Source organism: Sebastes fasciatus, chromosome 14, assembly GCF_043250625.1.
Source record: "Sebastes fasciatus isolate fSebFas1 chromosome 14, fSebFas1.pri, whole genome shotgun sequence".
Lineage (NCBI taxonomy): Eukaryota > Metazoa > Chordata > Actinopteri > Perciformes > Sebastidae > Sebastes > Sebastes fasciatus.
The window spans coordinates 30,547,400-30,575,116 of record NC_133808.1 but is presented as its reverse complement, the minus strand read 5'-3'; the positions used below and the strand labels follow the sequence as shown (position 1 = coordinate 30,575,116).

General features: G+C 40.1%; 1 protein-coding gene across 1 annotated transcript in view; it reads right to left on the bottom strand.

The window, feature by feature from the left end:
• Positions 1–25,479, bottom strand: part of lats2 (large tumor suppressor kinase 2) — a 32,281-nt gene extending 6,802 nt beyond the window's left edge. The window contains exons 1-6 of the mRNA XM_074657862.1: positions 25,255–25,479; positions 15,884–16,569; positions 4,444–4,576; positions 2,267–3,807; positions 1,006–1,233; positions 560–914 (exon numbers count right to left, since the gene is read on the bottom strand). Coding sequence (XP_074513963.1) covers positions 560–914; positions 1,006–1,233; positions 2,267–3,807; positions 4,444–4,576; positions 15,884–16,249 — 2,623 coding nt within the window. The 5' untranslated portion in view covers positions 16,250–16,569; positions 25,255–25,479. The remainder of the gene's footprint in view (positions 1–559; positions 915–1,005; positions 1,234–2,266; positions 3,808–4,443; positions 4,577–15,883; positions 16,570–25,254) is intronic.
• Positions 25,480–27,717: the final 2,238 nt, after the last annotated feature.

The following is a 27,717-nucleotide window of genomic DNA, read 5'->3' as shown; positions in this document are numbered from 1 at the left end:
TGTTAAACTGCCACACTATTTAAAATAAATGTAGACATTAATTGATTGATAAAATGTGACATAAATTTATATATTAATTTTCCCTTTTATTTATATGTATTTATTTTTATTATTTTTTTTAATGTATGCACTTATTTATGTATTTATGCATTATTTATTTTTTATTGCATTTCACCCCTTATTTAATTCTCCAAACTTATATATTTCTGTGTTCTTTTCTTTACACATTTCTCTTAATTTTTGCGGCATTTAATGACATTTATTTATTTATTTATTGAGTCGTTTATTTATTTATTAATTTATTTTGTATTTTGGCAGGTTCCGTCCTCCATACTACCTGCGTTTATTTGTCACAATGTGTAGCCACACCCGGCGAGTTAAAGGGACTATGTGTCTAATTGAAGTTTTACGGTAGGTCTAAGGTAAATCTGTGAATATTTCTTTATTTTTCACTGGATTATACAGTATATTCTCGCATGTTTATGTTTTAATCTCTTTAAAACTGCGTTAAATCATGTGTGTATGTGTTGAGATATTTAGAGCACTAAACCATCATCACCTTTCTGGTAGTACTTGGAGTTGTGCGTCCAGCGGAAGCCCGTGCACAGGCCGAAGTCCGTCAGCTTGATGTGTCCGTCCAGGTCGATGAGGATGTTGTCGGGCTTGATGTCGCGGTGGATGAAGCCCATCTTGTGGACGCTCTCGATGGCCAGCGTCAGCTCCGCCACGTAAAAGCGCGCCAGGGGCTCTGGGAAGACGCCCATTCGGATGAGCAGGCTCATCATGTCTCCTCCGGGGATGTAGTCCATGACGAAGTAGAGGCTGTCGCGGTCCTGGAAGGAGTAGTAGAGACGCACCACCCACTCGTTGTCCGCCTCCGCCAGGATGTCGCGCTCCGCTTTCACGTGGGCCACCTGCAACAAAGAACGTATGGATCAATACCGTATGAACAGAAATGGGAAAAAGAGGTGAAACCCTCTATGTAACTGGAGCATATTAACTCACCTGGTTGCGGTTGAGGACGTCTTTCTTGCGCAGTGTTTTCATGGCGTAAAGTGCACCCGTGTCCACTTTACGCGTGAGACACACTTCACCGAAGGCGCCTATACCCAACGTCTTGATCTTGACAAACATGGACTTGTCCATTTTGGCGCGGCGTAGCCGGTTGTAGTTGGACTCCTTCTGGTTCAGCATCTTCCTCATCTGCTCCTGCTCTGGATCCGACAGGCCGGCCTGGACAGAAAGGACGGCGGTTAAAGAAAGATGGCGACGGGAATAAACAACATATATGATTAGTAATGACCTATAGGAACGTGGCATGAGCTGAACCCTTTTACCTAACTGTCTGGCTGCAGTATTTTCTCTAAAAATGCCTTTCTACCACTTTAAAGTGGGTCAAAAGGTCAGAGGCCAAAGTCGTGACTCAGGACAAGCAAACACACGAGTGGACTCACTGACTTCTCGTTCCGAGACAAAGCTCTGGTTGTCTCAAACTAAAAGTCCTGAGGGAGAATTCACTGGATGACAAAACCTCTCGGACATCACGGCTCCGTCGTTCTCATCTCGTGTACAGACACGACGACTTCACCAGTGGCTTCAGATTTTAGTCTGTTAACTACAAACTGTTTATACATTACTCCTGAACATTTCCCAACGTATGTTGTTGAGTTTCTTTATTGATTGTCAACCTCTGCGAAATCCTGCAGATGCCATTAGGACAGGGGTCGGCAACCTTTACTATCAAAAGAGCCATTTTAAGCAAATAATAAAAAAAAATAATCTGTCTGGAGCCGCAAAACATTTGATCATTGTGATGAAGGTAACACAGTTTATAGTCTAAGTATATAGTATATAAGTCTAATACAGTGAGGGCCAAAGAGACAATGTACTACGGAGTATTAGGGCCACATTGAGGGAAAAAACATCTGAGATTTACAGAATGAAGTCAGAATATTAGCACGTAAATTACTGTTATAATATTATAAATCCTGTGAGATGTCTTTCAGTATTTATGCACCTAAAGAATGGAAGAGTTTGCACAAAACTGCTTTTCATATCTACATTATTTTATAATATTTTTGACTGTTTGCAGTACTTTTTTCCTCTTACTATGTTTATTGTTTTGCACCAAACACCAAGGAAAATTCCCCGTATGTGAAAACCTACTCTGCAATAAACCCGATTCTGACTCTAATGGACTAAAACTTTACTCTTATTAAAACTAAATGTTAATTTTTAAGACTCGTTGCTCTCTGGATGGTCTCACCTTGGACATCTCTTGCTCCAGCTGCAGCCTGCGGTTCAGTTTCTGCTGGTGGGTCTTCATCACGTTCTCTATGTGCTGCTCCATGTAGAACTTGAAGGCGAAGGGCGAGTACGTCTTGATGCGCGACTCCCTCTTCTCCTCATCTCGTCCGTTCTTCCTCACCGGAACCGGCGACGTCTGGATCTGCTTCTTGTCCTTCACCGTTTTCTCTCCCTTGCCCATCTTCGTCTTCTCTTTCACCTGCTGGCTCTCCTCGTTCTTCCCGCTCCCTCCGCTGCTGCCGCCGTGCGTGCTTCTGGCGGCGTCCTGAGCTGCTTCCTCCGCCCCAGACATGAGCAGGTTTTTGGGGTACGGTGGCGGCGGGCAGCGTGGCTCCTGAGCTGGTTCCAGAGAGTAGGTCTCCTCTGGCATGTAGGCCAGAGGCTCGCCGGCGTCCTGAGCCTGAGCCTGAGCCGCCATCCAGCTGGGGTGACACGGCCCCACCGCCGTCTTGGGTTCTGGCCTCATCACACGGATGCTCTTGACCGGTTGTTGGATGGGCGGGGAGGTTACAGCCGTGATGGTGTTCGGAGGGCCCAAGGAGGAGTCCTGTTTACCAGCCGTGGGGGGCGCCGCCATCGCAGGCCGGACGCCGTTGGGCCCCGCAGAGCGACTGTTGAAGGAGTTGGTTCTGCTGGGGACTCGCACCTCGCCCCTGAACGGGCCCTGGGGCTGCGGCTGCCGGGCTTGAGGGGCACCTTCAGGAGGCCCCGCCCAGTGGTGCTCATACAGGTCCAGGTTGAGGCTGGCCCTGGATGGCGTCATCAGGCCCTGGGGCATGTCGGAGAAGTCCGGGCCCATGGCTGCCACGCCACCCGGGGAGCGGGACATCATGTGGACCTGGTGGGAGGTGGGGCTGGCCTGGCGTGGGTGGGAATGAGGGGGCAGGTACAGGTTAGCGGGGTACCCTCCCCCTCCGCCTCCTGGACCGCTCTGGCCCATGGGCCCTTTCCCCTGCATGTTGACGTAGTTGTCTGGGGGCGCCATCGGGGGCGGGGCCATCTTGTTCTGGAAGGAAGCGGTCCTCTTGACTCCGTAGCCTGCAGGCTCCATCATGTGTGGCCTGTAGTCGTAGTGGGGGCCGGGGACGGGGCCCCCCGGCGGCTGAGGCTGGAGCTGCAGCGGCTGACCGGGGACGTTGTAGCTCATCATGGGCCCGTGCTGCTCCATGCCGCCGGGGTAGCCCTTCTGCTGTGCGCCCGGCGGGTACATGGTGCCGGCCTGGTTGTTCTGGGGGGCCATCACCGGTGGATAGGTGCCCATACTGGGAGGTCGACCCATCGGGTTCCCCATGGCGGGGCCTTGCGCCGCACCAGACGGGGGCATCATGTAGTTCATGACGGGGGGAGCGCTCATGTAGGGTCTGGGCATCTCGCCCTCAGGGCCGTAACCCCCCTCGTACATGGGAGCCCCCATCTGGTGGTACGGAGGCATCGCACCGGCCTCACCTGGAGCCTCCAACGAGGGGCGGTGGTCCAGTGAGTTTGGCATGCCGGCTTTTCCTGAAAGGACACAGAACAACATCACTCATGATCTAACTAGACCAGGGGTCAGCAACCTTTACTGTCAAAAGAGCCAGCAAGAAAAAAAAAAAAAATCTGTCTGGAGCCACAAAACATTTGATCATTGTGATGAAGGTAACTCAGTTTATAGTCTACGTATATAGTATATAAGTCTAATGCAGTGAGGGCCAAAGAGACAATGTACTACGGAGTATTAGGGCCACAGTGAGGGAAAAAACATCTGAGATTTACAGAATAAAGTCAGAATATTACAAGAAAAAAAGTCAGAATATTACGAGAAAAAATAAAAACACGTAAAATTACTACTTTATAATAGTATGACTTTATTCTCATAAAATTACGACTTTTTCTCTTAAACTTCTGACTTTATTCTCGAAATTTCAGAATTATCTTTTTGCCTCAATGTGGCCCTAATACTCCGTCATACCGTCGTACCATAGACCTACAACAATGATAAATAAAAATGAAAATATAAACAAAAAACATCCATAGGGAGCCACTGGAGAGGAGCTGAAGAGCTGCATGGGGCTCCGGAGACGCAGGTTGCAGACCCCTGCTCTAGACCAATCAGCTCATACAGTAAATATATACGTAGTGAGGAGGTTGTATTTATACCTGGTGAAGTCTGCTTGATGACGCGCACGATGAGCTCGTTGCGAGGCTCGAGGTAACCCATTTTGCTGATGTAGTCTAAGGCCGCTTCGATGTTCCTACTTCCTGTCTGCTTCAGCGCCCGCACCGCCATCTCCTGCGAAGCACACAAACAAACAAAAAGAGACGTTGAGAAACTTATTTATACCTTATTCTGACACCCTCATTTCATTTAACCAGCTTGCCCTTGTACACCTTTCTAGATGAGCAGTGGGAATAGTAAAATTCAATAAGAGTGTTGCCCTAAACTGTTTTTTTATTGTTACCATCAATACACACATACATAATTTAATTTTAATTTGACCTATTTTTATTATTTTTATTACGGGGGAGGGAATAGGGATGGGTTTAAATGTAATCATTATTAATTTACTATTTATTTATTTACTTATTTTTATTATTTTTATTACGAAGATGGGAATAGGAACGGGTTTAAATGTAATCATTATTAATTTACTAATTATTTATTTACTTATTTTTATTACGGGGATGGGAATAGGGACGGGTTTAAATGTAATCATTATTAATTTACTAATTATTTATTTGCTTATTTTTATTACTTTTATTATGACTGAAGCCGTTATCTATGCTCTCTTCAAAGCCACCAGACTCCATTTACAAAAACAGTAATTTTACCTTGTAGAACACAGGAGTTGCTGATCTACCGCTGCCTTGATCGGTACGTTTATTTGTGTTATTGTGTGACTTTGGTGAATCCAAACTTATCTTTTAAAACACCAAAGTCACACAATAACACAAACAAACTAACCGGTCGAGGCAGCGGTACACCAGCAACCGCTGTGTTCTGAGAGGTAATATAACTGTTTTTGCCAAAGGAGTCTGGTGGCTTTGAAGAGAATACAGATAATGGCTTCAGTTCCGCGTCAGAAAAGGTCTGTTTGATATTCAATAATATAATATACAAACTGATATTGAGTTCTTTAGCTGAATAAAATAAGTCACCTACACTGACTATGTATAAGTAGCTCTTAAAGTTAACTGAGCGGCCGAGCAGCTTCCAAAGCTTCTCCGTCTGCAGCGGATTGATTGAATTCTCCTCATTCTTTCATGTAAAATGCCATTTTATTTAATTACTTGGCCCTTTGGCTCCCTCCTCAATCATACAGGGGGGAGCTCATCCTCCGCGGCTCCAACAGGTGGGTCAGTGTGAAAGCCCCGAGCTATGTAGGTCACCTATGTGAAAAATGTCGGTTAACCACTCTGGCATTTTCTATTCATCGGCTGCCGTGTAATTTATGCTCGGAGGAATCGCAGCGGCAAAAATGTGAAGGAGGAAACATGCAGAGCATTCCTCTCTCTCTCTCTCTCTCTCTCTCACGGCCTTTTATTAAACAACGCCAATCATTCCTTTGGTTCTTCTTCATTTAAAGAAGGAGATCTTAAAAAGATTTTCAGCTCTAGACTCAAATGTGAAATCTATTCCGAGACGCCTCAACACGTACTTTGGTTGTGGAAAGACAGAAACGATTGTGGTTCTGATTTATAGTTTGAAATGTTGGGATTTATATCAAGATAATAAAAAAAGGGGAAACAAAAGCCAAGCTGACAATTTTATGGACTTAAATTCTAACAAAGTGTCTGTTAGCAACACCAGAACAGCACAAGAACTAGGTCATCGTAGTGAAACAGCAGAGCACACGGACGAGCTGTCAATGTCCCATCTTAGCCTGTGTATATATATATATATATATATATATATAAAATATATATATATATAAAATATACATATAAAAATATATAATATATATATTATATAAATATAATATATATATAATATATATACATTTTAATCAATGTGGATGCATCAGTAATAATGAAAAAATTACTCAGTTTAATCGATTATCAAAATAGTTGCCGATTAATTTAATAGTTGACAACTAATCGATTCACTTATCAGCATTTTATATTTACTTAATGGCGCTGTGGTTAGATTCTATATTGCACGTCTTAATGCAAATATTTGTACATATTTAATATTTCTAAAATATACATTTTGAATTGTATTACTTATATTTCTTTACATATATTGTGTTTATATTATGTTCATAATTTACACGTTACATACTCCTTTATTTCTATTTTTCTTACATTTCTTTATGTCTATATAAGAGCAACTGTACCGCCCCCCGGGGATCAATAAAGTATTTCTGATTCTGATTAATTAATTGTTGCAGCTCTACTTTATACACTGCTGCGGATCTTAATCTATAATAATAATACATCAAAATTGATTTATAATTGGTTTTAATAATCGGAATTTGCAAGGCAACTAAAGCTGTCAGATAAATGTAGTGGAGTAAAAAGTACAATATTAGCCTCTCAAGAAGTAGAAGAAGAAGTATAAAGTAGCACAAAATGGAAATACCACAAGTACAAGTACCTCGAAACTGTACGTCTACAACTAAATATTGTTTCATCAGTCTGTTTATCTCTTCGCCACCCGATGTCCTGTACATGTTGAACAGTAGATGTATACATTAAATTGATCTGACCTGCAAATCAAATCTCCTTGATGAACCACTTCCTGTCTGTATCACAATAATCAACATGTAAACAAACAGGACAGCAGAGTGAGAGATGAACACAACAGACGATCTCTTCCCCCTCTCCTCCCCGACGGAGCGATCCACACCTCGATGAGGAAACCCCCCCGTAATGGCAGATGACCTCACTGCAAAGACATCTCAGACCTCGACCCCGCCGCTCTCACAGAGCCGGCGTTCACTCCGGCGCCCCTGCTGGCCACACGGAGCCACTAAAGTCCTTTTACATTATGCATATGCATTAAATCTTTGCTTTTCCCATTAAAATACATCACAACAATGATAAACTATGACTAACTGAGGGCGCTTTAGATGTAAAAACGTACATATGTGCATATTTATCACTACATTCTCATTAAAACTAGTCTTTTTTAAGCTGCTCATCATATCACCATATCAATTTATAGCTGTAGTTTTGCACCATAGGTAAAAATAAACTGGTACTCTGCCACTATTATAACATATGCATTATTATTTATGGACTATAGCGATGGCCTCTCCGCTGACTCTTCCCAAAAAGACCATTAAACCGCAGCACATCCAGGCTGCTGCCAGATTTCTAACAAGAACCAGGAGAACTGAGCGCGTTGTTCCTACTCTTAAATCTTTACGACGGCTTCAGGATCACTTTTAGACGATATTTAAAGTGCTGCTGCGAGTTTATAAATCACTCAGCAGCCACAGAGAGAAGCGCCTCGAGTCAGAGACACAATGGTAAAAAAAAAAAAATTAATTTAGCAACTTCCTGATGATCTTTAATATGCAACAACTTCAGCTGCTTTTAACTAAAACACATCTTCTTTGGTGCAATTCTTTCCTTTAGCACATTTGGAGCAACTTATTACTGGACTGTGACGGCACTGAAATTATTTACACTCATTGCCAGTTTATTAGGTACACCTTGCTAAAACTAATGCAACAGTCCTGCTATAAACGCTCCCTTCATGAAGGTTAAAATATTCAGTTTTGTACAGGTGTTATTAATATTTTGTCCACACAATTTTAAATTAAATAACAGAAATAAATATGAAATATCTTAATCAGTAAGGACAGCTACTTGTTGAGCTTGCTACCTCAGCAATTTATACCTGCTTATTTAACCTTGACTTAGTCCTCACCATAAATTCTACAAATATTACGATAAGATATTAAGATTTATGCGATTTTTGTTAACTTTGTTAACACTAGACCATGGGAAAAAGTTGAATCATACACTTCTAGGGACTTTTACGTTGGAAAATATCTAAATGAATCCGGTAAAAATGTTTGATTTTCAGCATGTATGTAGTCAGAGATGTCCCGAAGTCAAATATAACAGTCATTGTCAGGAATTATTTATTATCCAGCAACCCAAAAATCAAAGAATAAAGACATTTCTCTCACAAATTAGTGGTATTTTCTTTTTAATTTATAAGGGTCATGTAATGTTTTATACTTCTGGTGAATATAATCCAATCAGTCTTATTCTCATATATGTGTTTTGTATATACAGTTCCCTTTGTTAACACCTTATTTTGAAAAGCGAACGTAGTCACGTGTCTACTTCCTCTAACTTCTCCAAGGTGGTCTCTAGCTCTCCCGTCAGCTCCGTTCTCTTTATACATCCATGGTCAGCTCCATCGGGGCCGTTTCAATGCAGAGAACACAAATGTCAGTATCTGGGTGCTCTACAGTCGTAGCGTCGGCCCATTTGACCACGGAGATGAGAGTGACGGCCGGCTCGACCGCAACGTTACCGCGATACCATAACGTCTCCTGTCCGTGACAGAGTTAGCATGCAGCTTTAGCCGTGATGTGTAGCTCGGCTTTTCCTGCAAAACCCAAAGTGTTTCCATCCTTTACTGGATGTGTAGTGTTTACCACGCTGGATTTAACATGGGAGGGTGCAGGTCGTATCCACGTTGACCCTCCAACGTTTTAGACTTTCTGAGGTTTGTTTTGGTTGACGGATACGGAACGGATATGACGTCACGTTACTCAGACTACAACAATAAAAGCAATAACTTCCTTTCACCTCCGCATAGACTCAGATGAAGCAAATATATCGATCCTGGCATTAAAAGATCGATTTCAATATCTTAAAGGAAACCGCGATACATATGGGAATCGATTTTTCCCCCAACTTGTGTTTTTATGTAAATGTGTTTTAATGTACTCTTTTTAATAGCAGACTTTGCAAACCAAAGACAAATATCTGCCTTTTGCATGCAAAAAGTAGACAATAATAAAGTCTTTTCTATTCTATTTTAGTGGCAGAAATGCCAGAAGAGCTGAGAGGAGAAGAAGCCATTTTGTTTCTCTTCTGGCTGCGGTTTCTCCGACACACTGGCCAGCTTTATTTGTTGGGAGGAAACTAAATCAGAACGTAAACGGTTTAAAAGTAGGAGCACGCAGGCAGCAACTGTGGGCAGTCAGCTCTCAAAGCCAGGAAATGCCAAGGCCGCGCACTTTCTATGCCTTCTCTCACGTGTGTGTGTGTGTGTGTGTGTGCATCACAGTGCGTCCATATAGGTGTAAATGCTTCAGCGTGCACACGCCTGCTTTCAACCACTCCCATTGCATCCGTGTTCATACACACACACACACACACACACATATATATATAACCATGTCCCTGAAACTGACCATCCACACACACACACACACACACACACACACACACACACACACACACACCACTGTTTATACTCAGTTTCCTGTGTGTACGTGTGTGTGTGTGTGTGTGTGTGTGTGTGTGTGTGGGTGTGTGTGTGTGTGTTGCATTCCTGTGTAGCCAGTAGAGAGAGAGCTGGCTGCCAGAGCCGCCCAGTAATGTCACAGCATGTCCTTCTCTCGCTCAGTCTCAGTCTTTCTACCTCGTCTTTACTCAGCTGATTCTCACGCTTTTTAAATAAATTCTAATTTGCTTTAATGTCATGACGATAATTAAATACAGTATTACCGAAGTAATACTATAGTAAGCACTTTCGGGCATTTCTGCCTTTACTAGATAGAACAGTATCGAGCTAAAAGGAAATGATGATTCAAACGTTCTAAGTCAGAGTCTAATGAGGCACGTTACGATTACATACTTACACCCCTATTCACACCAAGATAAGCACGTATATGCAGGGTTTTTTAAACATGGGAAAACCCGCTAAAAGAGTCCTTCCCCACTGCCAGTAGCAGAAGCAGCATTAGTAATTAGTAGTGAAAATGTTACGGTGGTTACTTCTCTTTTTTATATCTGTTACTGTATTCAGTGTCTCTTTCTAACTGTCAAACCAGAGTTGGTGATTGTTGGAACTGTGAAAAGACGGGCCACCTCATCCTAGTACCACGGCTCCGGCACTGGTCCCTCCAGCCCAGACAGCTGAGTTAGCAAAGCTGGAGTTCTTCATCTGTTCTGTTCTGCTCCTACTAGTCCTCTAGTTAATCAATCTCAGAAGCTGACGTTCTCTCAGACGGATAAAAAAAATAAAAATGCTAAAATGGGTTGCCAAATACACTGAAGCTTTGTTTATACTCGTGCGAGACACCGTGACCTCCGAAGAGGGCGCAGGCACTACAAGCATGCACAGATGCGTTTATGCTCAGCGCGTTGTTCGTTGCAATATGCTCCGAAACAACGGGAGGCGTACAAACCAAATATTCTGTGGGTAAGCAAGATGTCAAAGAGTGTTACCGGAAAGGAAAGTAGGTTGCCTGGCAACAGTAGTAAACACCAAAATAACACCAATGTACGTACCGCCAAATATATTATATAACATAATAATATTTTATCGATTGACAGCCCTAATTTTGATTGTTAATTGTGAGTCCCTGCTCTGCTGTCATGATCTCTTTTCCACCCTCATTTTATTTTTTGTATTACAGAACAGGAAACCAGTATTTGTGATAAAGTATAAAATATTTGGTTTAAACATTAAACAGTTTTAGTTCTATTAAACCAAGAGAAATTGTTGTTTATTGTTCGTCGCTTCCTTTCTTGGATTGTGTGTGTGTGTGTGTGTGTGTGTGTGTGTGTGTGTGTGCGTGCGTGCGTGCGTGCGTGCGTGCGTGCGTGCGTGCACGCGTTGGGCGGAGGCGGGCCTGGTGACCCCGGCTGTCATGGCGACAGATGTTCCTCGCTCACATTCCTCGGCCCAGGAAGCAGGAATTCAAGCTATTTGCATTCTGGATTCTCCCATCTCTCTCTCTCTCTCTCTCTCTCTCTCTCTCTCTCTCTCCCTCTCTCCCTCCCTCTCTCCCTCCCTCTCTCTCTCTCTCTCTGTTGAAAATATCCAGGCCACATTTGTACCCTTGTCATAATGGTTGTGGGCCGCAGGCCGCCGAGTTATCCCAAACGCATAATCACCAGCCTACAAACTCTACACACAAACACACTCCGCTTTCTGATATTGCGTTGTCTCTCTGACCCAATTCTGAAACTCCAGCACGAGAAAATCAAATCCATATGGAGGACGTTCGGGAGCAGATGGATGGACATGCCGAGAGGGGACGGCGTCCATGCATCATTTCCACACAGAGCGCCATAAAACCTGTCTTCCTCCCCTCCTCTTCCTCATCCATGGCAGCAAAAGAAATCTCCAAGAGTGCAGCCATGCTTAAACGAGGTTACGCCTAAAAACGTATTACAGTGTGAGCCGAGGAAAGCCACGTACCCCGACATACAAACTAATGCATACACTGCTTCCAAGTCACGTCCTGTTGGCCTGCTCGTTACATAAACGCCGCAGTGTTTGCTTGCTCACACGGCGAAGGCTTTAATATGCTTAGCGTGCACCGGATTCCTGCTCGTACAGTAGAAGGCCTGTGAGGACGGCCGGGAAGTTCAGGGAAGGAAAGCGGCTGAACGCACCCCTCCTTCCCTTCCCTTCATTTCCTTTCTTTTCCCGTCATCTCGATGCGTGGCATGCCGCCCCCCCCACACCCTCGCTCCCCCTCCAAAACATTTCCTCCCTTTAAAAAAAAGAAAAAAAGAAAAAAAGAAAAGTGATTATGTAACGAGCCACATTGCTCTGTAATTTGCAGCTGGAGAAGACGGGAAAGACAAAGAGGAGGAGGAGGAGGAGGAAGACGAGGTTAGCTGATAAGAGTTGAGCAGAACAAATAGGGTTGCTTATAGAAGAGGCGAAGGAGAAATTATGTGAGGGGTGTTCAAGGACACAGTAGCTGATCTTAGGTGGCCATGATGGCTCTGGAATATGACTGAATAAGAAAAATACAGCTTAAAGACGTCCAGGTCAACACACAAATATTTACGAGAGAAAAACTCAGATACTCTTGGAGATTAAAGTGGCAAATTTAAGAGAAAAAAACTTGGATATTTTCTGAGATTAAATTTGCAAATTTACGAGAAAAAACGTTGATATTCTCGGAGATTTAAGTGGTTAATTCACAAGAAAAAAATAACAAATTTATGAGAAAGAAATTTGATATTTTCGGAGATTAAAGTGGCAAATTTACGAGAAAACAATTTAAAATTTACAAGAAAAAGAACTTGGATATTCTCTGGGATTAATGTCATAAATTTGCAAGAAAAAAAATCACAAATTTACAAAAAGAAAACTTGGGATATTCTCTCAGAATAAAGTTGTAAATTTATGAGAAAAAAATGTGGATATTTTCAGAGATTAAAGTCGTAAATATACCAGAAAAAAAAAAAATTACAAGAAAAAAACGTGGATAAACAGTGGGTTTATTTTTGTTAAGTAAGACTGAACTTCGACGCTCTGGAATATGCTTGAAAAAGAAACAAAATACAGCGCGGTGGTCTAAAAATGCAGGCTGTATGTCAGAGGAGCTGTAAGCCGTCCCAGAGCAACGGTACTAACGTGTTATTAATGACACACAAATATTAGAACAATCAAAGTTTGCCGTCTTGGTTCGGACCACGGAGCCTCTGTGTTGTTGTTTTATAAATGTAGACGCAACTTAACCCATTCAGCACAACGTGATTGGTTGATGCCGTTATTTATGGAGCGAAAGCTCAGAAAAATCAACCTTGTTCTGAAAAAAAAGTCGCTTCATCTCAAGGGGTTTATCTGGATATAATCAATTTCATATATTGGTACAATTAATCAAAATGTGTAAGAAAGAAAGAAACGTATATGGACGGAGACAAAGAGTCTGACGGAGCAGAGACAGAGGAGGAGGAGGAGAGGCGACATGTTGGGTGGCGACTGGACTGCAGCAGGAGGAGGAACTGTTCCACCCTGCTGCCATTGAATGTTCACTTCCTGTTTGTATTGACTCTGCCAGCGCCGCTCTGGTCCATTCACAAATGGTGGAAGCAATGGAGGTCAACCGGCCGGCATCGAAGCCGAGGAAATGGCTGCCGTCGGAGCCTACGAGGTATTCACAGTTTCTTCTGTTATCTCCGACAGATGTTTGAAATGCACCGGAGGAGCAGCGGCGTCTAAAATAACATTTCAATGCTCTCCAGCCAAACCAAGCCAACTTATTCACTATATTTCTGCATTGTCAGATCAAAAACAGAAACTGATATTCAATACTGATGATTGTGAGACACCAAACATACAAGCCATGCCAACAACAGCCCGTTGAAAGCTTGTTTCCTAATAAAACATGCAACTCTGTAAACTTTAATGTCTTCAGGGTCAATAAAGGATAAGTTCATTTGAAAGACAGGAAAAAATATTACGATTTTAAAACGAAAATACCATCAAATATCAACTTCCTACATCAACGTATTAAGGCCATTGTAGGTTTAAAAAATAACAATTTGTAGCCAGGGGATGGGGGTAATATTGAGACAAAAAAAACGCAGAATTTTCCAGATTTAAGTCATAAATGTACGAGAAAAAAACTCTGATATTCTCTAGGATTAAAGTGACACATTTACGAGAAAAAGTTCACAACTTTAAGAGAAAAAAAATGGATATTTGATGAGAATAAAGTGGCAAATTTACAAGAAAAAACTCGGATATTCTTTGAGATTAAAGTCGTAAATTTAAGAGAAAAAAAACTCAGTGATGTTTTTCCCCTTTTTGCTTTAAATACAAAACAATGCCAAAATATCAGCATGTTTCTTTTCTCTCGTCTTTATTTGAATATTTGGTATTTAAGGTAATCCAAAAGTAACAGAAAGTAATCCAGTTACATTACTTTAATATCGTGATACTTGGATTAGGTTACTGACTACATATTTAACCGGTAATTAGTGTTTGTATTGGAATACATCTTTAAAGTACCCCTCCCAACCCCGGTAGCAACAGACCCACATTAACGCGACCCTCATTGTGTTGTTGTTGCTATTGTTGGATTGAAAGTGCGTTTAGTTTCAGCTCCAACGACACGGACCAACATGATGAATTCTCTAATCCTGAACAGGTGCAATGAATTGTAATAGTCCACTTACATACTCTGTGTTTAACAGCATCAAATCTGATTTTTTTGGACATGCATCAAAGACATTTCACAAATAAAAGAAATTTCCAAACCTAAGTGAAACTATAAATATTTTATATTTTTGTGGATATAATGTTGTGGTGTGATGTTTTGACATCAACTCTGCTTCACCTCCAGAGAAGTGACCCCTGATTAACAGCATCCACATGACGCCTCCACTCAGTGATGTCTGAGTGTTAACGGAGGCCCTCGCTACTTCCCGTGGAAACTCTCTCCCTCCTCGCTCCTCGCCTTTCTCCAGAGACGTTTGATGGCGCTCTCGCATTCCTCCAGCGGGACAGAGGGAGTGAACGCCAAACAGTTTCCCAGTTGGGAAATCCACCTGATATTTCAACATTTCAACGCTCGGGCCGGCGTTACGTAACCGCAGCGCTGCATAATTGGCAGGGGAGACTTGTATTGTATTGCATATAAGAGCGTACGGCGCTCTGGACTAATTTCATTAAAAGATTAAGATCATTAATGGCTACATTTATTTTTAATACTATTTTTGCTGCATTTAATGACATATTTATTTATTTATTTTTTATTTTGGCAGGTTCCGTCCTCCATAGAAAGATCCTAATACAACTACAGATATTAAAGGGATGGTTAGTTCGGTATAAACAGTTTAAGAAAAGTGCAGCATTCAAAGCACATCCTCGTGCCCAGAACAGAACCATATCATCCCTACAAGAGACTGTAAAGACACAAACCCATGGAGGACGGAACCTCGCCTAAATAAATTCATTAATTAATAAATAAATAAATAAATAAATATGTTATTAAATGTTGCAAAAATAATATTAAAAATGAATTGATAAAATGTGACATAAATTGATATTTGTTTTTATTTATCTTTATATTAATTCCCTTATTTATTCACTTTTCTGTTCTACTCTTTTATTTATCTAGGTATTTATTTTAAATGTATTTTTTTATTTTTTATTTTATTTATTTATAAATGCATGTATCTATTTTTGTATTTATGCTTTTATTTATTTATGCATAATTTTCACTTTGCATTTCACCCCTTATTTATTTCCCCAAACTTTTTATTTATGTATTCTCTTCTTTACAAGTTTCTTTTTATATTTGGGCTTTCTGCCTCATTATGCAAATGAGGGGGCTGTCAATAAAATAAAATAAATTAATACAAAATAAATACAGAAATAAATAAAAGGGAAAATTAAACAGAAGAGTAAATAAATTAATACAAAGATAAATAAATAAAGAAGCAAATTAAAAGAGAAATATTAATTCATGTCACATTTTATCAATTAATTAATGGTTACATTTATTTTTAATAATATTTTTGCTGCATTTGAAGACATATTTTTTTTTTTTTATCGAGTCATTTATTTATTTATTTTTTTATTTTGGCAGGTTCCGTCCTCCATACACACACACACGCTCACACACACTCTCTTCCCCTCTCTCTGGCTCACCTGGTCACAGCCGGCGTTGACCAGCTCCTGCAGCATCTGCCGGTTGACCTCTCCGGCGCCCGCTGGGTGTCCCGACCCGGAGGACGGGCCCGACTCATTGGCGAAGGGCATGAGGGACTTGCGGATTTCCCGCAAGGCATTCTGGTAGTTGTTGAACTTCTGCGGGGGTCGGAGCTGCTGCTGCCGGCTGGCTGTGTCTTTCCCGCTCTTGCAGTCGGCTCCTCTGCCGCCGTCGGTCCGGGAGCTGCCCCCGTGCAGCGCCTGGCTCACCAGCTTGGCCGGCTGCTTCAGACCCTCCTTGATCTCCTGGAGCCTCTGGCGAGTGTTGCCCACGTACGGGGCTGCTGGGAAAGTCTTGGGCCTCATGGCCTCAGTGCCCAGGGCAGGCACCTACTCTACTAGGGAAACACACACAAACTGGCACTCCCGCCGCTACCGCTGACCTAAATACTAAATAGTCTCCTGGAGGGCAGATCTGGGAGTCCTCCTCGGTGTCCCCGTTTGTTTGTGTCTCTCGTTGTGTTTCTGCTTCCTGCTGATGCTGGCGGGCTGGATGGACGTGAGGTGTGTGGAACTACAGGCGGTCCATGCTGTGGCTTTCAAGGCTCAGGTTCCAGCTTGTTCCAGGAGATGCAGCCGGTCACGAGGGCACCGCGGAGCCAAACCATGATGCCGCCAATCTTCGCCTGCGGAGGAAGGGATGGAGTTAGAGCATGGAGGACTATGGTCATGCATGGCGTTCTTCGGAAAGTTGTGCTTTTAATTTAAAAGACCAAATGTGTAGAAGTGAACCAGAAAGGTTTAAAAAACAACACACATTCTGCTGTAATAGAAGGTAAAGGCGCCAGTAGCAAAAAACAGTGACGTAGGTTACCACAGTAAGCTAATCAATAAGGTCATGAATAATGTGAACACTAGCTCTAGCTGAGTCAAACTGAAAGGGTTAGTTTGGATTTTTTAAGTGGGGTTGTATGTTTACTCATGTGCTGTGAGGTAAAATGCCTGTTTTTGTGAATGTATTCTGGTGGCTTTGAAGAGAGCGATATAACGGCATCAGTTCCCCGTCAGAAAGATCTGTCTGACGGCGAGGTAAAGCGACGTATTTTAAACGTATTTTAGACAACAACAAAAAATAAAAAGTGTACACTATATTGAGAATATTTTCAACGCTTTACCTCGCCATGAAACAGCCCTTTCTCACGGGGAACTGAAGCCGTTATATCCCTCTCTTCAAAGCCACCAGACTCCATTCACAAAAACATAAATTCTACCTCTCAAAATACAGGAGTTGCTGCTCTACCGCTGCCTCTATCGGTTAGTCTGTTTGTATTATTGTGTGACTTTCTGATCCGAACTAACGTGGCGTCCACAGCAGTACATTGCTCAACTTCCGGTGTTATGTCAAAGTCTGCTCCCCCGTCAAATAGTGTTTCCTTCCTGTTAAAATGATAGCGCCCCCTTCCGTGGTTAGAGTTATGGATAAGGGTTGGTTCAGGTTTAGGTACAGTACTCCTGTCTGTTTCTCCAAACTTGAAGCGTATGGAAGTTTTTATTGGACTTTAATAGATAGTAATCCACAGATGTGTACCATGATCCACAAATATTTCACTATCCACAAACATGTATTTTTGTATTTGCGTTGTGTAAAGTCACATCCGCAAAAATACAGGGCGATTTGCAAATACGCAAAACTTACTCTCTAATCACGTATTATAATGTATTATAATTCCACATAAAAAAAATGTTATAGGTTTACAAGTAATGTTATATATACGCATTTGTGCATCTATTTGTACACATGGAATGATATTTGCACATTTATGGATCAATTTTGGTGCTAAAACATAAACACTTTGACCAAAATTTGAATGTTTGGATTTGAATACATCAGGAACACCACTGGGTAGCTACAGCACGATATAAAAACCTAAAAAAACACAAAAACAATGGACCCGCCCTTTAAATATGTTGGCAACTCAAAGCCTAAATTACTACTTTTAACGCATCATACATGTTGATTATTTAACAATACCCATATAACATGTGTAACAGGGTTTAAATGAACGTAAACATCACATATAGTTAAGATTTTGAGCAGAAGTTCACCGTCTTTAAACGTCCTGCCAACAAGTATTAAAGGTTTGATTAATAAAAGAATGAATGTACAAAAAAACATCCCTCCCTACAAGGTTTCATACATTTCTTCTGTGACGTCACATCACATGTTATCTGGTATTTAAAACAAGCTCTATTCAGGTCAAAAACTCAAAACATAATGACTTGATTTTCAGTCCTGGTTCCAGAATGTGACAAACATCACATGGTGGGACCAGTTTGAGACTGGTGAAACCTGGAGTTGTGAAGCAGCAGGCCTACTGGTGCATACCAAATGTATAAATCAGGAATGCTAGGGGTCATAAAACACCACCTGCCCCCCCCCATCTGCACCCCATCGATGCATAGCAGCGGTTGCACAAGTCGGCCCCTGTCACTGCATACTTGTGCTCCGTGGTCATCGGTAAACACCCTTGTGAGAGCGCAGAGCTCCGACGTGGGGGTCAAAACAAGCCAGCGGCCCTCCCTCCCTGCCTGCGTCAGCCTCGCTGCCTCTGATGCTCCCCAGTGAGCAGACATTTAACAGTCTTATCTGGAGGAACGCACGCCGCATTCTGCCACAGCGGCGTTACTCCTCCGGGGGCCGACGGGATGACGTGGGGAGAGTTAAATGCACATGTTCCTGTCAGGAGCCTCACGTGAGGACCGTTATGTTAAAACATCCTGGCTGACACAATGAGATGTGAGGTGTTCAGAAGGTTTCTGCTGCATTAAATAGAGAGAAGTCAGACTGGGACGGTTCACCTATCTCCTGATTCCATACCATCACGGTACTTGGGTGTCGATTCGATATGTATTGAGATTTTTGTTAACTTTTTTAACACTATCACAGGGGTCAGATCTTCAGCTCCTCTCCAGTGGCTCCCTGTGGAGTTTTAAAAATGGAATTGAATAACTGTTCTTTGTTTACATTTTTATTTTTATTCATCATTGTTGTAGGTCTATGGTACGACGGTACGACGGAGTAATAGGGCCACATCGAGGAAAAAAAAAAAATCAGAGATTTCGACAATAAAGTTATAACATTATGAGAATAATGTCCTAGGTTTCTGAGAAAAAAAGTCGTAGTATTATGAGAATAAAGTTATAAAAGTGGCAGTACGTCAAACCTGCAAAAAAGTGGAGGATGTGACGATGTTAGTCCATATCTGATCTTCTAAAAAGGACAAAATCATACTAAATATATCTATCTGACCCTTGTCACTATATGTGACTTGCCCTGAAGTAACAGTTTATACAGTATGACAAAATAGAGATTACGTAATGTTTGCATTTCTAAGTTCATTATCTTGAACGCGAGTGACCAAACCTGGGGGAACATCCCAGGTGATTATGTGGGAGGAAAGATTTTCACTTTTCACCATTTATTTATTTCTTTAGTTTTGGGATCCACTAAAATAAAGTGTCACGTTCCTAGCCAAGCAACACCTCTTAACAGAAGACCTGAAACTGAGTGAGCGGCTCCCAAGCTTTAAATCTGTTCCTCAGCCAGAGGAAGGTTTCCGGATGTCTGGTCTCCAGATACTGATCTGGTTTGTTACCTACATGGAGGAACTACCAGACACAATCACATCCTGGCAGGTTTCAGCACTGCTGTGGTTTTATAAATCTTGTCTGCTATTCAAACTATTATTGTTAAGCAATCAACCTTTAATTGATCTGGCTGTGTTTCTAAAGGTCTGATTGTCAGGTAGATTAGTAAAAGAATGTATTTGGGCCACAATTATGCTGACACATGAAAATAATTGATGGGCGAAAGGCTGAAGACATTTCCTCCATCACATCTGTTATTTCACACATCAGGACACCTTTTTATGCTCACACCATGCCCATCTACCAGCACGGAATTCTGATAACCAATCAGAAACAAGTATTTCATGTTGCCATGGTGCAGAGTTCCAAAGTGGGAGGAGTTCTTAGAGGGTTCCGGAACTAAAAGTAATTCAATGTTGCTAACGCCAACCTAAATCTACGGGAACATTCCGTGGTTTAAATCAGTTCACTATTGTTTTTTTTTAGTCTATTTTGGTTGACAACAATAGAACTGCAACAATAAAGTATTTTAAATTTACTACAACTCTGATTCACACCTCTGACTGGCTTCTTCTTCAGAGCAAAATGGCGACAGCAGTAGTAGTTGTAGTATTTAGAGCTATCCACCACACGCCACACTGACATAAAAACAACAGGATTTCTCTGACAACTTAAGTTAAAAAACTTTAAATTGATGGGTCATAACCATAGATATGGTTTCGTCCGAATTTTGCATACTATGCACTACATACCCAATATGTGTACCATCGTTCAACATACACTTCCCGAAGAGCCTCCTTGCCGGTTGGAGACGCGTAACCATGGTAACCCGTGCTAACCTCATGTGACCAAAACGATGATTTGTGAGAATCAAATTCTGAATTAATTTAAAATAAAGTATATGTTACGCCTAACAAAGTGAAATCTTATACTTATAGTTAAGCGGAAGAAGCATTATGGATGTTACAGAGCCCTCAATTTGCTGGTTTCATACATACTAAAATATCTCACCTACTGTTTTAGCGTACTAAATAGCATGTTAGTGTGGAATTTTGGACACAACCTTGGAGTAGAACTTGACTAGTACAAAAGAAAATGGCAGCTGTTGTTAGTTGTGACAGAGACAACCACACACGTCACAGAGCCGAGTCGACGTCTGTTAAGGCCAAGTCATACTTTCTTTCTTCCTAAAGGACAGCCGGCATGAGGGGACTACACGCACACACGAGACGCCAACGCTGTTGTTTTACGGAGGTCAGCCCGCTACAACGGTTACAATGGCAACGGTACACATAAGAATGGCCGCCGCTCTGACCATCCTGCTAAGTGGATTTGAACACTGAGGACGCCATTCAAAGAAAGACTTTCAAATGTGAGTTTACAGCGAGGGAAAATACCACATGTGAAGGTTTTGGTCGTGTATGTAATGGAATATTCTAGTGTAGATAGATTCTTATTAATCTCAACCATATCGCCCAGCGTTAGATCACAGCGTTCACACCAAAGTAGCCAAACATAAGAAGCCCTTGAACTACTAACACCCCCCCGCCGCCTCCTCCCTGCCAGACTCTGTCTCTTTGGGTCATTTCTAAGAAGGACACAGCCCTCACTGTTTGTACAGATAAAACTTTGTATAGACAAAAACATGTTGTTTTTTTATATTGGTGGGTGGTGTTGGGTTGGTGGGGGGGAGGGCGGGGACCACGGTGCCAAGCTGCATAAATGTTGCCCCATCTCTGGGATCTCTCGCCTCCATTCCTGTGATGCTTTAGGCGCCATGTCCAACCAATGAGCATTCCATTCCACAAGTAACTACAAGTCAACTCATACCACTGTTGAATCATGGGACAGTCTGGGACAGTCTGGGACAGTCTGTGCTGACCAAAATAAACCAAAAAAAAACACAAGATATAAGGATGATCTATGTCTGCAGATAGGAGGTCCAACCTTTAACATTTACCAGAGAAAAATATGTGCTGAAAACCACGACTCATATACGTACATCAACAAACACACAACATACTTCCATACGTAACCCCTAACCTTCAACAATACATACCTTAGACTTATCTCTACTCTGACTCAACGCTAAACTTAACCTCTGACTCTACATTGGACCACACGCAACCTGAAAACAGGCAGAAACATTCAGTTTCGCAAAAATATGCACACTACATGCTACAAAAACAGAATAAAAATGAATAAAACTGAATACAAATCCATCGTAAAGTGTCGTTTAGTCTGATGCCGAGTCTTTAAATCTAGGCTAGATTTTTGTAAAATAATTTTGCGTTCCTTCACCAGATTTCACAATGGCGGCCGCGTCACAAACTTTCTCATTTTACAGCTAAAACGTACATTACAAGATGATTCTGAAAACATGTGAGGAGAGAAATAGGCATTAATGTAACAGAATATTGATTAATATTTGATCAGCGCTGCCTAGTTTGACTCTTTGGTCGGAGTTCAGAGTGATTGACAGCCGGCTCTCATAGACGGCAGCTGGACAGCAGACCTCAGATCAGCTCTTACTGCTTGTTTTCCTCCGGTCTGTGAAATCTTGCAGATGCCGCTAGGAGCATCGGAGGACACCGGAGGACACATGATTTTTTTCTGGTTACCTGTTTCATGTACTACTGTCACGATATAGCGATCGTTTTATAAAAAAAATCTCGCCTACTGCTGCTTTAAAAGGTAACAATAACATAAGTTTATAGGTTTATAATAACAATTTATAAATGGTGAATTGATAGTTAATTAAACTTAGTTAAAGGTCCCATATCGTGCTCATTTTCAGGTTCATACTTGTATTTTGTGTTTCTACTAGAACATGTTTTCATGCTGTAATGTTAAAAAAACAAAACTTTATTTTCTTCATACCGTCTGTCTGAATATACCTGTATTCACCCTCTGTCTGAAACGCTCCGTTTTAGTGCATTTCAACAGAATTGAGTTGCTAGGCAACAGTTTGGGTCCATGTTTACTTCCTGTCAGCTGATGTTATTCACATCAACTGCAACAGGAAATAAACTGGGACACATTTAGAATGTTTATGTTTAAAACCGGGTAATGGGCTAAATATTGTATATTTGTGACATCACAAATGGACAGAAATCTTAACGGCTTGTTTCAAACCCACAATTTCTGAATACGGGCTGTGTGTGTTTCTTTGTATACTGAGCGTTTTGACAGTATTTATAAAGCACTTAAACCTGCTTTATAACATAAAAAGACATGAAAATCTCACTTTTTACAATACGGGATCTTTAACAAATATTGCGATTTCCTCCTCATCCTCAGCCATATTGTGACATCGATATAATTTTGAATAATTGTGCAGCCCTAGAAGACATATGTTCTGGTATCTTAGTAATGTTTGGTAATGTTCCCAACTGCTGTCAGACTTTATCAGATAATATCTAACCTGTTTAAGAGATTTGATGAAATTAAGGAGCGATAAAGACACAACTTCCTAAACTCCCTATATCCTTTGATGCAATATATATATATACATATATATATATGTATATATACCTCAAGTGCAACTACCTTTGTTTACATTTTATTTATTACATCTACCCTACCTATTTTACAAGTAAAATTACCTCTGTTTACATTACATCTACTTTACCTATTTTATTCCTGTTTTATTTGCTTTATAACTATGTGTGTGTGTTTTATCTGTTATATGTTTCACCTGCCTCGTTTAGTCTTGTTTTAAAGCACTGACCAGGAGTGGCAACTGTGAATCTCGCTGTATTTAATACGATGACAATAAAGCTTTCTATTCTATTCTATTCTAAACAGTAGAGGGAAACTTACTACAGTTAAAAGGTCTGTATGAGAAACAGAAAGATTAGTCTGTCAGTGAACAACAGAACGCTAAAGTGGTGTGTTTCCCTTCCTGGACAGATGATTTTAATATATTTCATGTGTGAATATGCAACTTCAGCATTCAAAACATCCCCTATGAGATGTACAGGTGACGCCACAGACACTCTACCTGTCTTCTTCTTCTTCTACAGTCTACTACGGTGTGAGTTTACATCTAGTGGACACACAGCGGCCGTCTCATCCCAGATTTCAACCAAGCGTCTTTGCTATTTTGCCACCCTGTTTGTTGTTTTCACCACACAGTTTAAATGGCCACAGCCAACATCTGTGTGTGTGTGTGTGTGTGTGTAGTCCGGTGGTGATTTCCCACTACAGTCATCCCTGCTGTGGTTCTTCCCTGACAGATGCCTCCGCACCGCCTGACACAATGAAACCCAGCTGTGGCCTCATACCTGACAACAGCCTCAGTATAATAATAATAATAATAATAATAATAATAATAATAGTAATAGGCCTAATTGTTTGTTAAAATCTGGGTTTTCCTGCTGTCAGGTGAGAACAAACCAAACACCTGAACTGATAAAAAAACTGCAGTACTGCCAATCAGATGTAGTAGAAGTGTGTGAAACAGAAAGTGTGAGTGTAGTAGTAGTAGTAGTAGTTGTAGTAGTAGCACACCTGAATGAAACACATGGTTGCATCAGTGCCAAACTATGCAGGTCTTTAGGCTTGGAATAAGAGTAAAATAGAGCATACATTTTTAACACTTTTTCCCCTTTTATCTAACAAACTCAGGTACTATTTCACCCATTGTGGCATCTGTGAAATATACAAAATAATCCACTAATTCAGAGATATTTATGTGTCTTTACAGCCTGTTTTTTTAGTGTTGTGCATGTAGAAACTCCACTAAAACACTGAAATGAATGCAGAGTGTTCAATATAGATAGCTGGATGTGTTTTACTATAACTCAGAGGTCCCTAACATGGAGTTTGGGCCCCTGAAATGGGGGGTATGCAGCACAAACATGGCAACTTCCAGCATAACTGCAATAACTTTAAGGAGATAATGTATAAAAACAGACTATTCTGTGTTTAAGTGTGTGAAACAGAAAGTGTGAGTGTAGTAGTAGTAGTTGTAGTAGTAGCACACCTGAATGAAACACATGGTTGCATCAGTGCCAAACTCTGCAGGTCTTTAAGCTTGGAATAAGAGTAAAATAGAGCATACATCCTGAGCATTTTTAACACTGTTTCCCCTTTTTACCCAATAAACTAGGATACATTTCACCTATTGTGTCATCTGTGAAATCTACAAAACAATCCACTAATGTAGGGTTCATTTAATAACTCTTTACAGCCTGTTGTGTATGTAAAAAAACTCCACTAAAACACTGAAATGTGTTCTGATATCAAAATCTACAGAGATATCTGGATGTTTTTTTTTACTGTAACTCAGAGATCCCCTAACATGGGCCCCTGAAATGGGGGGTATGCAGCACAAACATGGCAACTTCCAGCATAAACTGTAGGTAATGTATAAAACAGACTATTCTGTGTATAAGAGTTGTGCTAAAGCTTTAAAACCGTTACAAAATGGTGTCTAACAGTGTTTTCCTGCAGCCTCTGGACATGAAAACGGTCGGAAACTGCTGTTTTTATGATCCTGTGGCCTTCAACAACTATAACCAACAGACTGGAGCTGCAACACCACAACATTCCTAATGTATGCACAAACAACTCAGCTATTCCTCTTATAATAAACCTATACAGAAAAAACATGTTCTATTATCACTTTATAACATGAAGGAACTTTTCCCCTCAGCAACAAGTCGAGTAAATCAGATCCAACCAGCAGCAGCACTCCTCCCAGAAGCAGCTCCTCTTACCATGTGATGTGATAGAAGCAGCAGGAATAACCATGTATTAAATCCTTTATATAAAGTTCCTATAAAGATCCTCAGAGCTCAGAGGAAGCTGGTAGATGTGATGAAATGAGCCTCCATTTTCTCCCCAGACTGCAGCAGCAGGAGGAGCAGCAGGAGGAGCAGCAGGAGGAGCAACAGAGAGAGGAGAAGAAGTGAAGAAGTGAAGCACAAAGTTGGACTCTGGCTACATTGTTCACATTCCTGCAGGACACGTGACGCACCGACGCACGTCAGCAGAGCGACAAAGATCGTCTAGTGAAGAGAAAAACAGGATCTCTCTCTCTTTGTTTTTGTTTTAGTTTGGAGCAGCTAATGATTTGTAGCAGTTTATCCAACTTTTGTACCTAATATTTTATAGATTTTTTTTAATAAAAAACAACAAATCAAATGACTCCTATATGGATATGGAACTGTCTGCCAGGCTTTTGATTGAAAATTACATTTATAGACATTATTTATATCATTTTCTTTATTTATTGTATTTAAGTTGTACATTTTAATTCAAATGTATTCTTATGGTATTAATCACTTATTGTATTGTATTTACGCTGAAAAATATTATAGACATATTTATACTATTTTATTCACTTATTTTATTGTATTTAAGTTGTACATTTTAATTCAAATTTATTGTTATTTTAATAATTACTTATTTTATTATATTTACGCTGTAAAATATTATATACATTATTTATATTACTTTATTCACTTACTTTATTGTATTTAAGTTGTACATTTTAATTTTATTTTATTGTTATTTTATTAATCACTTATTTTATTGTATTTAGGCTGTACATTTTTTATTCAATTTTAATTTGATTTTAGGACTCACTTATTTATTTGTATCTAAGCTTTAAAATGTTATTCTATTTTATTGTTATTTTATTAATCACTTATTTTATTGTATTTAAGATGTACAATTTTATTTCATTCTAATAATCACTTATTTTAATATATTTAAGCTGTACATTTTTATTCTATTTTGTTTTATTTTATTAATCACTTACTTTATTGTATTTAAGCTGTAATTTTTTTATTCTATTTTATCATTATTTTATTAATCACTTATTTGATTGTATTTAGGCTGTACGATTTTATTCTATTTGATCATTATTTTATTAATCACTTAATTTATTAATCACTTATTTTATTGTGTTTAAGTTGTTAAATTGTATTCTATTTTATTATTTTATTAATTTAGTTTTAAGTAATTTATAAGTCATATACAAGTCATACAATAATACATTTGAAGTGGGATATATTGCCAAAATATGCGTAAAAATTCAGGTGTGTCACAATTTTCTAAAGGGAAAATGTCAACAGTCACAGTGAGATACTTGCTTGCTAAATAATATTAGCATTAACATTTTACTGGGCTCTGTTATAGTCCATATTAACTAGGAATTTGTCCTAATGGCATACATTTCTGTTTGTAGGAAAATAAGACAATCTGGTGAAAACAGCTTGCATTGCTGTCAACCACCAGGGGGCGCCAAAGGCTGACATTTTAAAATTCTACACACAGTGACTTTTAAAAAAGCATCAGAGTGAGAGGTCTCACTCTTTTCCTCCTCTCTGACCGCACATATTCTAGGAGGGGCTTCCTGCAATACATTTCTCCCTCTGATATATATATATAATATATATATATATATATTATATATATAAATAATGATAATAATATATATATATAATTTTGTATTTAAAATATATATAATATATATATATATATATATATTATATATATTTTTTTATATACATTACTCAGTCTTGGGAGGAATCTTTACCAATGAGCCGATAAGAGGCCATGAATCATGTGAATGCAAAACAAAAGATTTTGACTCTATTTTAAATTATATAAACACAAAAAGAGGGGACAGAACAAGGTACCTGGAAACTTAAAATACCTGTATATATACATACAAAGACACAATGCATTTCCCAAACTTTAATTTTTCAGTCACAGAGGCAATAATGAAGAACAAGAAATTAAACTTTTAGGGAAGTTACACATGCACCCATAACAATAATGGGAAAACAGCATGGCAATAGAGGTGTAGTGTATAGAAGAAGAAGAAGAAGAAGAAGAAGAAGAACAAGAACAAGAACAAGAAGAAAAAGAAAAAGAAGAAGAAGAATGGTACTTTTATTGATCCCCTGAGGGGAAATTAAATGTTTTCAGTCTTTTATGTTAAGGTAATATAAGGTGCGAGATAAACAGAAAATATTGGGTTTACAAAGATGATGGACATCATTCGCATTTTCACGTTTGCCACCGTAGTTCTCCAACATGCTTGGCGCACGGGAGAAGTTTCAGTTGGTTGCAATCTGCAACCACACCTCTAGATGTCGCCAAATCCTACACACTGCACCTTTAAGATTACCAAATATCTAATTACTTGACATCATTTTGAATTTATACTC